Below are 12,801 nucleotides of genomic sequence, written 5' to 3'. Positions count from 1 at the left end.
AGTGCTGGAGAGAGAATTTTTTGTGGCATATTGGCTTCGTCGATTGTGGAAGACTGTAAATTTTACACAATGTGTGCCTATCTTAATTTGTCATTGACTGGTGACAACTGTTTAACTTTTGATGGATATCAGACACTGAAGCCAGGTGAAATGTTACAGTTTGCAGTAAGTTGTTATGTGCTGCAGTTAACTAAAGTCAGTTGAAATTAATGTCTTGTGAAGCAGTAGCACTAATGAGAAGCTAAATAGATATAGTATGAATGCATGTTCTCACAACGATATCCATTAATAAGCCGCGGGTTCCAAGCTGCATCAAGTGGTTAACTGTCCACACATTTTCGGCAGAGATCGCCCTGCCATTGTCCAGTGGCTGACTATCTAGTGGTCAGGTAGGGCATTAAACACTAATCTGCAAACCTTCAGATATTCTGTAAGACTGGAGCTTTGAAAATAGATCAAGAAATGTACATTAATAGTACTGTATTGCCCATGAAAGGCACATGTCCAGATTTAAGTCTCAGACTGCGAGATACTTTCCATGTATCAGGAAGCACCGCTTGTGTTTTATCAATTATGTTTAGGCTTTGATCTTTCTCATCTGAAGTTAATTTCTCCTGCTAAGTGATATCTGCAGTTACTAGGTAACAAAGGACTTTTTCATTATAGGTAACAACAACATACAAAGAAACAAGGAGTGATGCAGAAAATAAGGAAACAGCAGACTTAGCATTAAGGGGTTTGCAGCTGTTATCAGAGTGGACTAGCGTTGTAACTGAATTGTATTCGTGGAAACTTCTTCATCCGACCGACCACCATCAAAATAAAGAATGCCCACCAGAAGCAGAAGAATATGAGAGGGTAAGTAGCCCCCCCCCCCCCAAAAAAAAGCTTTCCTTCATATGCTAGTAAAATAACTCACTTACAACAAATTTATGCCTTAGGCAACACGTTACAATTATACAGATGAAGAGAAATTTGCACTTATTGAAGTAATAGCAATGATAAAAGGACTGCAGGTGCTAATGGCCCGAATGGAGACAGTATTCACTGATGCAATACGACGTAATATATATGCAGAATTACAAGACTTTGTTCAACTTGTTTTGAGAGAACCATTGAGGAAAGCAATAAAAAACAAAAAGGATCTCATCAGGAGGTAAGAATATGACCTGTCAGTTTAGTGACTACTTTTTTCTGTTTGTTACTACTGGGATTTTGATGAAGTGGTTTGTGCTCTGCTGTTATTTTATCCCATTTGTTTTTCAAAGGATAGCTCTATAAAACAATTTTCAAACGATTTCTGCCATAACTAACAAATATTTCTGAGCAAACTGTATTATATTTGGCCATTGCAACTGTGTGCCATCATTGGTTATGGTGGTAGCTGATTTTACTAAAATATTATACATTTTTGAGTCTTACAAAAATATTGTTTGAGAGTTGTGATATTGCAATAAGTCCATTAAATATAATTTTGAAATTAAAACAAATCATGTTTGGCAAGCAATATATACACACACACACACACACACACACACACACACACACACACACACACACAAGTAAATTAAGCATTCCAGATCACAGACTTGACCTTCAAAAATTCCAAATTTTGTGCTCTATTCTTTCTGTCATTTGGAACTTCTGAAATATTAGATTTTGATTCAGATTTCTTAGCTTCCTTAATTCATCCTATTGTGGTCCTCTTCTTCCATAGATACATGACTGTCTGTCCAGTCAGTGTCATGCCATACAAATGTCTTCCGCCTCCTCATCCTCATGCTCTTCAAACTTCTGCATATGTTGTGGCAGACTCTTGTGATCTTTTGAATTTTCCACCTGTCCTCATGCTGGATCATGCCCACAAATTTTCTTAAGATTCTCCTTCCCAAGACCTCTCACTTTTCCATGTTGTAGTTCATTAAAAGGTATTCACTGATGTATAAGCATTTTGTTTTGATAATAATATTAAGCTGTATTGAAAATTCACTTATTGTGAACAGGTTTTCCCAGAGCAAGTAATCTTTCCATTTTTGATATTGTATTGTTGGTAACATTTGTTTTCAATCCATTCTGGCTTTCAATCTTCCAAGTACTTGAATTTCTTGACCATTTCAATCCTTTTCTTGAGATCTTTTGCTTTGTTCCTGGTGATCTCCAAGAGATTGACTTGCATTGTCATGTCTGCTGAGCTGTGTTAAAGGATTTTGCAAGAATTTAATCACTTCTGACTTTCTTCCTAAGCATATTTAATTGTTTCTTGACTTTAAAATTCTGCATCTACATTCATATTCTACAGCCACCATTAAATGATGGCAGAGTGTCCCTTCCATAGTACCACATATGGTGTGCAGGAAGAATGATTGTTCAAATGCACCTGTGTGTGCTGCTGTTAGTCTAATCTTATTTCCCAATCCCTGTGACAGTGACATGTAGTGGTTTGTAGTAATAGCCAATATTCTTAGTTGGTTCTTCTGCTTTGTAAGTTGGCTTTTGTGGGATAGTTAAATCATCTTCAAACATCTTCCAGTTCTGTTTTTTCAGTGTCTCCATGGGTCAAACAAACATGTGACCATTCTTGTCTGCTTTGTCTGCTTTTAGGATGATGGAGCATGGAGTGTTGTGAGGCAAGCCACTCGGTGTGCTGGACAGTAATGATACAACATTAGTGGAACAAGAATTTATTCATTAAAGTTTGCAATCATGTATTCTCCTCTTTCTCTGTGCCTAGGCCGGCAGTGATACAGCATGTGGCCTTGGAACTCAGAACTTTCTGACGTTGTGTTAGCAAAATGCGGAGGATGTGGCTCTCGGCGTCTGGCTCACGTAATCGTGGTCTTGGGTGGGAGACAGGCCTCATGGGCAAATGGCCAATGATGTTGCCTGTATGGCAGGTGTCACTGACCAGAATGGAGACTGCAAATTACGAGAGCACCTCAAAGAGGTGTGCTCGGGTAATGCCTCACATCTCTGTATGGTGTGTAGATGAACAACAGAATATTACTTCCCCAAGGAAGGCAGACATTGTCAATGACTGCTTACAGGTACTATTCGAGGGGGGGGGGGGGAGCAGAGGTTAGTGTGTGTCCTGAATACTGTGACAGGTGGACAGTGCGTCAAGCACCATCAGTTTGGCTCAGCAAGCCATAGATAGAAGTCTTCAAGTCTACTCATCAGTGTTTGCAAGGTCAGCAGCTCACAGTGACAGAGTCTGGTAGATCAGACATGTAGCAGCCTTCAAAAATGGTTCAAATGGCTCTGAGCACTATGGGACTCAACTGCTGTGGTCATCAGTCCCCTAGAACTTAGAACTACTTAAACCTAACTAACCTAAGGACATCACACACATCCATGCCCGAGGCAGGATTCGAACCTGCGACCGTAGCAGTCGCACGGCTCCAGACTGCGCGCCTAGAACCGCGAGACCACCGCGGCCGGCTAGCAGCCTTCGAGGTGAAAGTCATCGAGGTGAATGGTAGCAGCACATCACAGGTTTGGCCTTGTAGCTGATGTGCTGCAATATAATGATTGACACTAAGGCTCAAAAGTGTATGTTTTTTTTTACTACTAGTTTGTGACAGTGACGCTATGTCGAGCTGGCGATGATGGAATGTGGCCTACTTCCACGCTCATCAGTGGTCTTCACCACCCCTCTATTTCATAAGAATGGCATTCAGGACTTCAGCTTGTTGCTTTTCCACCATATCAGCAAGCTGATAGCTTCTCTTGTGAAACTTTTGCTCTTTTATAAAATCCAGCTGTTCGGCTACAGTGATGAGATATCTTGTCTTCACTGAGATCTTGTTGCCGAGTTTCATTCAACCTCCTCACTCTGAAGGTGAGGCTGTGTGATCTCTTCCAGATTTGTTCGGCTGTCCATTATGTCGGCTTTCTACCTGTTTGTCATTTTGATTGTGACATGGGGCATTGGCTGGCTTGCCCCTGGCTGGAGAGGACTACAGGAAAATTTCACATTTCTCCAGAATACATTTCTGCTATGTGATATTTCTCTACATTCAATATCCATATTCTAGAATTGGTCATACAAGTGTTTTGTAAGCAGCCTCCTTTGTAGATTGATTACATTTCCCTAATATTCTACTAATGCATTGAAGCCTGCCACCTGTTTTACCTACGACAGAATGCATGTGATTGTTCCATTTCATAACCCTACAAATAATTACACCCTGTTATTTGTGTGAGTTAACTGATTCCCATAGGATACTAAGCTTTTAATTTTGTGAACTGTGCAGTTTTCTATTTCTGAATATTTAAAACAAATTGTCAGTCTTTGCACCTCTTTGATATCTAATCAATATGTGACTGAATATTTGTTCAACTTTTTTTCAGACAATACTTTATTATAGAAATCAGATTTTATGCAAGAACTCTGAGGTTACTATGGTCTGCAATGTTATTAATATACAACATGAACTGTAATGGTCGCAACACACCTGAAGTTACTTCTATATCTTGCGATAACTCTTCATCCAAGACCGTCCCTACCAAGAAATCTTCAATCCAGTCACAAATTTTGTTTGATACCGCATATGATAATACTTTTGTTAATAAGTGAAGGTGTGGTACACAGTCAAACACATTTTGGAAGTGAAGAAATACTGCATCTCCCTAACTGCCTTGATCTACAACTTTCAGGATATCAAGTGAGAAATGCTTGAGTTGTATTTATATGGTCTATATTTGAGAATCAGTGCTGGTTGGCATGGGGAGGTTTGAGATACCTCATTACTTTTGAGCTCAGAATATGTTCTAAGACTGCACAACAAATGAATGTCAAGATTGTTGGACTGTAGTTTTGTGGATCACTTCTGCTATCCTTGTAGCGGATGTGACATGTGTTTTGTACCGAGGCTTGGTAGTTATGGATAAAACAGCAGTCAAGAAGACAGTTACAGGAAGAAATAAAACTATCAAGCAACTGTATGGTGTATGTGGGTTACAGGAAGACATAGCACTGAGGAAGTAAGCACTTAGGATGTTACTAGAGGAGATAGTACCAGTCTGGTAACTCCGTTGAAGTGTGCAATGGGGCCCTAACACTGAGTTTTAATCCATGGCGTAAGTCTGTAAGTAGGTATCCACCGAGGGAAGGATATGTCATGTTGGTGGAATTCAGCACTGTTCAGGAGTTGTTTTGAATAAGGAACTGCAGAGCAGTTGGCACAATTGCCTGGTGTAACTCCCAATGGTGACTGATTTCTTGGAGGCCTGCACTGGCCTAAGTGCTGCTGAGGTGGAAGTATACTGTGTGGACTACCTTTGTGCATGTGACTTATGGATGGAAATAGTTCTGCACTGGATGTGCCTCCTGTCATGAATTGGAGTATTGCCAAAAGGCAAGAGTAGTGCCTGCAGTGGTGGCATTCTGAGTTCTCACCAAAAACAAACCACATTGTTATTGTTGGGATGGCTTGCTATGTGGAACTCTGGTTTTCATAGTTGGCTTGCATACACACGTGCTGATAGCAGACGGTGCTTGAGGCTTCCGTGGGACATGGGTGTGCGTGCGGTTGCAGTCCAATCAGAGTGTGGGTTCAGATATCCCACTGTAATTTCTTCCAACCATCGGGCCCAGTTTTTTGTTAGAGATCTACAGTATATTATGATTGAAAGAAGGGCCAATTCGGCCAAAAAATTGGTATATAATCTGATAGGGATTCCACTGGGCACTGAAGCTCAGTTTAATTTTAGTGATTTCAGCTGTTTCTCAATTCCACTGACACTAAACTTTTCTTTGCAGTGGTTTGAGAATTAAATTGATGCAATACTCGTGGCCTTTCCTATGGAAAGGAACATTTGAAAATGGAGTTCCAGCATTTTGCTTTGGCACCTGTCTCTTTCATCAGTGCCTGGACACTAACTTTGGTGCCTAACAAATTACTGGAATTTCTTTGGGTTTTGGGAGAGATCTTTTGGTAATACTCTACTATGGTAGTCATTGATGTTATGCTGAATTGCCCTCTTTGGCCAAATGCTTTTCATTCAGCACCTCTCTGTCTGTAGCGCTATGCTGTAGTTTACACCTATTATGCAGTTCAAAGAATGTCATGATTTACTTCTGAGAGCTACTGATAAAATTTATTTTTGAAGAATCACTTGTGGTTCACAAACAGTCTTCTGCTTCATAAGATTATTTTCATAAAAACATTTACACGCTCACACTAGGTGATAAAATCAATGGTGCCAAATAATGAAAGCCATGAATAAATCACTGTTGTCAAATACTAAGAAATTACATCTACATCTACAAATATACTCCGCTAGCCACCAAGCGGTGTGTGGCAGAGGACACAATTCACGCCAGAGTCATCTTTCCCCACCTCTGTTCCACTCGCAGATCACACGATGGAAAAACGACTGTCTCAGTGCCTTAGTACGAGCTCTAATTATCTTTGAATGGTGATCATTGCGTGATTTGAAAGTTGATGATAATAATATATGCTGTACATCCTCGGTGAAGATCGGATTTCGGAATTTAGTGAGCAGCCCCTTCCATTTAGTGCTCCGTCTATCTGCAAGTGTATCCCACTTCAAACTCTCTATCAGATTTGTAATGTTCTCGCGATGGATAAATGTACCAGTCATGAATCTTACTGCTCTTCTTTGGATCTTCTGAATCTCTTGAGTCAGACCCAACTGGTAAGGGTCCCATATGGATGAACAGTACTCTAAGACTGGACGAACTAACGTATTGTAAGCTATTTCCTTTGTTGAAGGACTGCATCGCTTCAGGATTCTACCAATAAACCACAATCTAGAGTTTGCCTTACCCGTTACTTGTGTAAACTGATCATTCCGTTGTCAGTCATAAATATGTCCAAAACAGTGCATGCATTAACCACCAGCATTAACATTATGAACAGAGGCATCGCATATACTGCTGACTGCACAGATGATTGATAATGGTGTGTAGATTGAAACTGGTTGTTCAGTAAAGGAATTTTACTAGCAGCTGTTTGCAGTAAGGGATAACATTCTTCAAATATTTACAATCTGTGGGCCACCACATTCTTAAAATATATTCCTTAGAAGTCTTTACGATGACTGTATACCATAGAGGATTGCTCCCACCATGAACTGTTCTAATAGATGCTTATCTATCAAGTGTGTCGTCAAGAAAGGTGTTTTTTTTTTTAACTTGATCCACAGTTCTTTTGGATGCTCCTGACAAAGACTAAATGTTTCAAGTTGTTCAGTGAGATGTCATACTAAAGCCTCTCAAACTAGTTTGCTGAACATACAAATCTTCCTACTAGTTTTAGCTTCTCTTCATGTTTATTATTACAAGTGTGTCATGGTCAGTGATACCAGTTTCATAGTAATCATCTTGAAAGAGCTCGTGTGTATTTTTTACCATTTGATTTAATACATATCTGTCATGAGCGGGCTTCTGAATTATCTGTTCTAGGCAATTTTCAAAGAGAAGGCTTTAGTAATGATTTGCAGGATATCTTATCATGTCCATCACTTACAATACTTTAACTATCCCTAGTGATTGTTGATCTCGATCATGATGATATCGTAGAGCGACTAATGTATTAGTGAACTCAGATTTTCTGTAAAGTTTTTAGTTACACCTGCAGGTGAGTGGTGTTTGATAGAAACATCCATTTTTAAGTTTATGGCACTCTTGCTACTGTCTTAATCAATCAATCTCATGTGCAGCTTCAGCTTCTACCTTGGTGATTTTGAGTGTCATGTTCACTGTGAAAGATACACCACCTTCATATCCCATTAGCCCATCCTTTCAGTATACACACAAATTTTTCCCCATGAATCTCACTGCTATCAGTTATGGATTTTAATCAGATTTCTGTACCTGGTGTTAAGTGATCACTGCTTTTTAGGAGTACTTCAAATTCTGGCTCTTTGATGTGAATACTTCAGCAGTTAATAATTAGTATTGTAATACTGTCACTTTTGGGGGACATTTCTTTGAATTTTACGCTGATACTGCTGGGTCTCCTACAGCTCTTCTTATCTGGACTATATGGAGAGTCACTGCCTCTGATCTGTAGTGCAGTCCTGATCCTTTCAGGAGCACCCTACAGCTCTCAGCCCTATGGTGCAATTCTAGAGGATGCAGGTTAGCTTGTCACAGAACCTTTGAAACCTCTGTTTCGAGCCGCGTAGTCGATTCAGGATGAGATGGCCACAATCATTTTGGGGACAGTGCTGCAGATTATGAGCTTTGTTGAAATTCCATGGGCAGGGCTGGTCTTCTCAACCTTTTCTTTCGGTTACTGGAACGATCTAAGTATGACCTCAGAACCTAGATGGCAGGTTTTGTTCATTCCAACATGTGCCACAACCTGTAGTTGTTTGCACTGTGTTCCCTAAGTGGCTGCCAGAAAAGCCTCTTCAACATGTTGATGCGGCCCCTGAATATGCACACTTAGGGCGCCTTGTGGTCCTTCTCATTTTGTGTTTGCAATTATCATGTTCTTCTCTTGGAATAAAATTAAATGAGATTTGCAATAGCACATCATCCTTATTTTATTTATGTCTGGATTTTGAAAAGTTGGGAGAGTTGTCCATGAACTTCAGTGTGAAAATTGTGTTTTCTGGAGTCTCTTTAATTGTACTCACCATCTTGTTATTTACATGAAATTCTCTAATTTTTTCTCTGTTTTAAAATGTAAATAAGTTATACAGAACTGCAACCAGTCACTTTTTTGAATAATTATGTTTTATTCCATGAACCGGTTTTCGAACCTTTTCAGGTTCATCTTCAGATGGTTTCAGGAAGTTACATCATTACTGGTAGTAGGATAATGCTGGGTGCTGGCTCTATGGCAGAAAGATGGGTCACACTTTAATGTATCGCCATGACTACAGCTTATCTGTCGATACGGATGTAAATTTAGTTTTTACTTACTGCGACAGTATAGGCGGCTTTTTTCAGTTAGTGTCCATCTGTCTGCCTCCATTTTGATGTCCAGTAGTTATATAAGGACACACACTTCCACACAAACTATATTAATTTACACTTTGACAGCGAGACTTTTCCAGCATCCAGCATATTTGTTGCAAGCAACAGTTGTAAAGTGCCTATACTGTCGCAGTAAGTAAGAACTAAATTTACATCCGTATCGACAGATAAGCTGTAGTCATGGCGATACATTAAAGTGTGACCCATCTTTCTGCCATAGAGCCAGCACCCAGCATTATCCTACTACCAGTAATGACGTAACTTCCTGAAACCATCTGAAGATGAACCTGAAAAGGTTCGAAAACCGGTTCATGGAATAAAACATAATTATTCAAAAAAGTGACTGGTTGCAGTTCTGTATAACTTATTTACATTCAATATACAGTCACGGTTCTAAAATATCCGTAATGGATAAGCATAATCTGTTTTAAAAGTTTATTTGAGAAGAAAGAAGTGAATAATTTTGGGTAAATACTGCAGAAAGTGCTGGTGTGTGGGCCAGATTCTTGGTTAGAGATTATTCTCAACTGAACCAAGAAAAGACCTGTTTTTATGTAGAGAAATTAAACATGCCATTAACCTAACATCATCTAGGAAAGCATAGATACATAATAATGTGGTAGAACTAATTAACAAGGGCTTGATTCTGGTCATGGCTATATTAAAATTTAAGGAGGCTCTATGGTTTAAAACGATAGTGGTTCAGGGGGTCAGCTCATGTTCCATTTAAAATTCTAAAGTATATCATTACCCCTGAAGGCAAACAATATCCATTATCTTACACATTAGTGTACCTCATAAAATCATCTTGACATTGAATTGCATTGTCACTGTAAAGTTCTGGAATCCTTCATGTTGATTAATGTCAGAATATTCTGCAGAACAATAGGTGGATGGGTCTTGGGTGCCTGTATGTGTGACTGGAATTGTCTCCACTAAACAGCAATATGACACCTGGTTACAGAGCCCAATTACTTTACAGAAATTCTCTCCAACTGATTGAGTGTTCCATTTATAAAGGAGTAAAGCATCAGGACTGATTAGATTAGATCAGAGACAGCTTGAGACATAATGTTTGTTGTTGTAGGTTTGTTTACCTCATTTTCCTGTTAGGCCTACATTGTTTTGAAGTTCAAGGTAAGTATATGCAGTAGTATGCCATACGAAACTATCATCTACAATGCTTCTTAGCTCCATCTTATTTTGCCTTCATCCTGTATCCACAGTGGGTCACATGGTTATTATCAGGTTTGGCAATGTTAATGTTAAATGGTGGCCAAATGCCCTCCCTGTTGCCACTTCTTTACTCCCTTCACCTGCCTCGAGATGACTGGGTGTTTGTGTTGTCCTCATCATTTCATCATCATCATGAAAGTGGTGAGATTGGGCTGATAACCTCGCAGTTGAGCACCCCACAAACCGATCATCATCATCATCATCATCATCATCATCCTTATCCTTTACCCCCCCCCCCCCTCCTCCCCCCAGATGCAAGTTGTGTATCCCAACTAGTGAGTACCCCAACTAGTGTTATCCATGTGATAGTGTGCAAATGTTTTCTAAATGCGAACCATGTAACTGAGTTGGGACATGGGTATCAGCCATGTATTCAGCTATTTGGATTGGGAAACTGCCTAAAAACCACATCTGGGCTGGCCAGCAAAGGGGCCCTCGTTGTGAATCCACCTGTTGGATCTGATCTGAGTCTGGTTCACTTGCCTGAATTCCAGAAGCAGCATGCTAACACAGTGGCTATCCAGGTGGTTACAATGTTTCTGGCAAAGTTAATGTATGCTATAACAGACCTTTCTATTCCACCTTAATGATGAAATGTTGAGTATGGCACAGCCTTATTTGTATGTGGTAAATTGATTCTTCTTGGTTTTCAAAATGCTAGTAGAAACTTCTGGTGGAATATAATAAAAAGAAAACCAAACTCACCTGCTTGTAACAGTAACTAGTTGTGTATGGAAACTCTTGACTACTGTCTTCATTGTCTTGCCTGTTTTGATGCTGAGAAGCCATTTCATTTAGTAGGAGAGTTAAGAAAAAGGGTTGGAGTAAATGTGATCGTAAGGAAAGTCACCCAAGACTCCAGATCAAGGGAAAGACTTGGGATAAGATGTGAGGAAAATGACAGAGAAATTCCGTTTATAGAGACATTGGCAGTGGCTGAGAGGTTACTGGACATGGACAGAAAAGAATGGAACTCTACAAAGTTGATGAATGTCAAGGTAAACAAGTGAGACTACACAAGAAAATTGCAAATTAAAAACACAAAGAAAAAAATGGGGGTGGTGTATGTGGAAGCTGATCTGCAGTCAGTCATATTTTTTCCAAACAAGTATCAAGTAGGAGTCTCTCCTTTGTGTTACATGATTGATGTCGATATAGAGAAAGTGTTGTATAAAACCAAATTCTCATGAAAATGGTTACTTTCCAACATTACTGTTATGGAGAGTGCACGATTTACAAAATTCCCACAGTCAGTTACTGTTTGCTATTCTCCACAGGATCCTGATGGAAATATGTTAGATCTAATTGCAACAAACAGACCTGTCATCTTTGAGGACGTCTGCATTGAAACTGCTGTCAGTGAACAGTAGGCTATTATAGTGATAGTGAATACCAAAGTAAAAAGGACAACTAAAACAAGCAGAAAGATTTATATGTTCAGTAAATTAGACAAAGAAGCAGTAGTGTCATATCTCGATGAGGAAGAAACTTTTAGCTCACGAGAGGAGTAAGTATAGAAGAACTATGACTGAAGTTCAGAAGAATAGCTGACTGTCTGCTGTGTGGGTATGTACCCACTGGAAAGTTTGTGATGAGAGATACCCTCCATAGTATACAGTCACTGTAAAGGAACTTCTAAACAGAGACTACTGCATAATCTATATAAAACAATATGTAGGACTATAGGTAAAGAGATGGTAAATGAAACATCTTGGCTGTCAAAGAGAAAAATGCGGAAAAGCAAAAGCAAAAATGCGTACCTCTGTTTTCAAATATTTCTTTACAACGGGAAAGCCAGGAGTATTGCCCCAATTTAATCCACATAGCATTGAAAACATGAGGAAAATAGACATTACTGTCAGTGGCATTGAGAAACAACTGAAATCATTAAAATTGAACATAGCACCAGGGCCCAATGGAATTCCTATCAGATTCTGTACCCAACTTGTGGATGAGTTAGCCCATGGTTAACCACAATCTGGCAGAGATCCCTCTAACAAAAAACCACTCATAGTCATTGGAAGAAAGCGCATGTCACAACTGTCTACAAGAAGAGTAATAGAAGTGATCCACAAAACTACCATCCAATATCCTGTAAGCAATGAGATAGTTGGAGTAATTTTTTTTTTTTTTTTTTTTTTTTTTTTTTTTATTTCCGCAAAGCACGTGACTCAGTATCACACGTATGCCTATAATCAAAAGTCTTTTCATATGGGATATCAGCCAAAATTTATGACTGGACTGCTGATTTCTTGGTAGGGAACATGCAATGTATTATCTTGGATGGAGAGTCATCAGCGGGTGTATAAGTAACTTCAAGTGTATTCCAGGAAAGTAGTTGGATCCTTTGCTGTTAATTTGTATATTAATGGCCTTGCGAACAATATTTGTAGTAACCTCAGACTTTTCGCATATGAAGCAGTTATTTACACTGAAGAACAGTCTGAATGGAGCTGCACGAATATTCGGTCATACTTTGATAAGATTTCAATGTGTTGTAAAGACTGGCAACTTGCTTTACATGTTCAGAAATATAAAATTGTGCACTTCACAAAATGGAAAAAGAAACACAGTATCATATGATTATAATATCAGGGAGTCTCAGAGCTGGT

At 39.3% G+C, this 12,801-nt stretch overlaps 1 protein-coding gene across 2 annotated transcripts in view; it reads left to right on the top strand.

The window, feature by feature from the left end:
* Nucleotides 1-12,801, top strand: part of LOC124621852 (cytoplasmic FMR1-interacting protein) — a 150,150-nt gene that overhangs the window by 41,159 nt on the left and 96,190 nt on the right. For both annotated transcript variants that reach the window (XM_047147300.1, XM_047147299.1), the window contains exons 7-8: nt 667-858; nt 942-1,156. In XM_047147300.1, coding sequence (XP_047003256.1) covers nt 667-858; nt 942-1,156 — 407 coding nt within the window. The remainder of the gene's footprint in view (nt 1-666; nt 859-941; nt 1,157-12,801) is intronic.

This window comes from Schistocerca americana, chromosome 7 (assembly GCF_021461395.2).
Source record: "Schistocerca americana isolate TAMUIC-IGC-003095 chromosome 7, iqSchAmer2.1, whole genome shotgun sequence".
Taxonomy (NCBI): Eukaryota; Metazoa; Arthropoda; class Insecta; order Orthoptera; family Acrididae; genus Schistocerca; species Schistocerca americana.
Note: the sequence above shows the minus strand (reverse complement) of the source record. Positions and strands in the feature narration are given on the sequence as shown.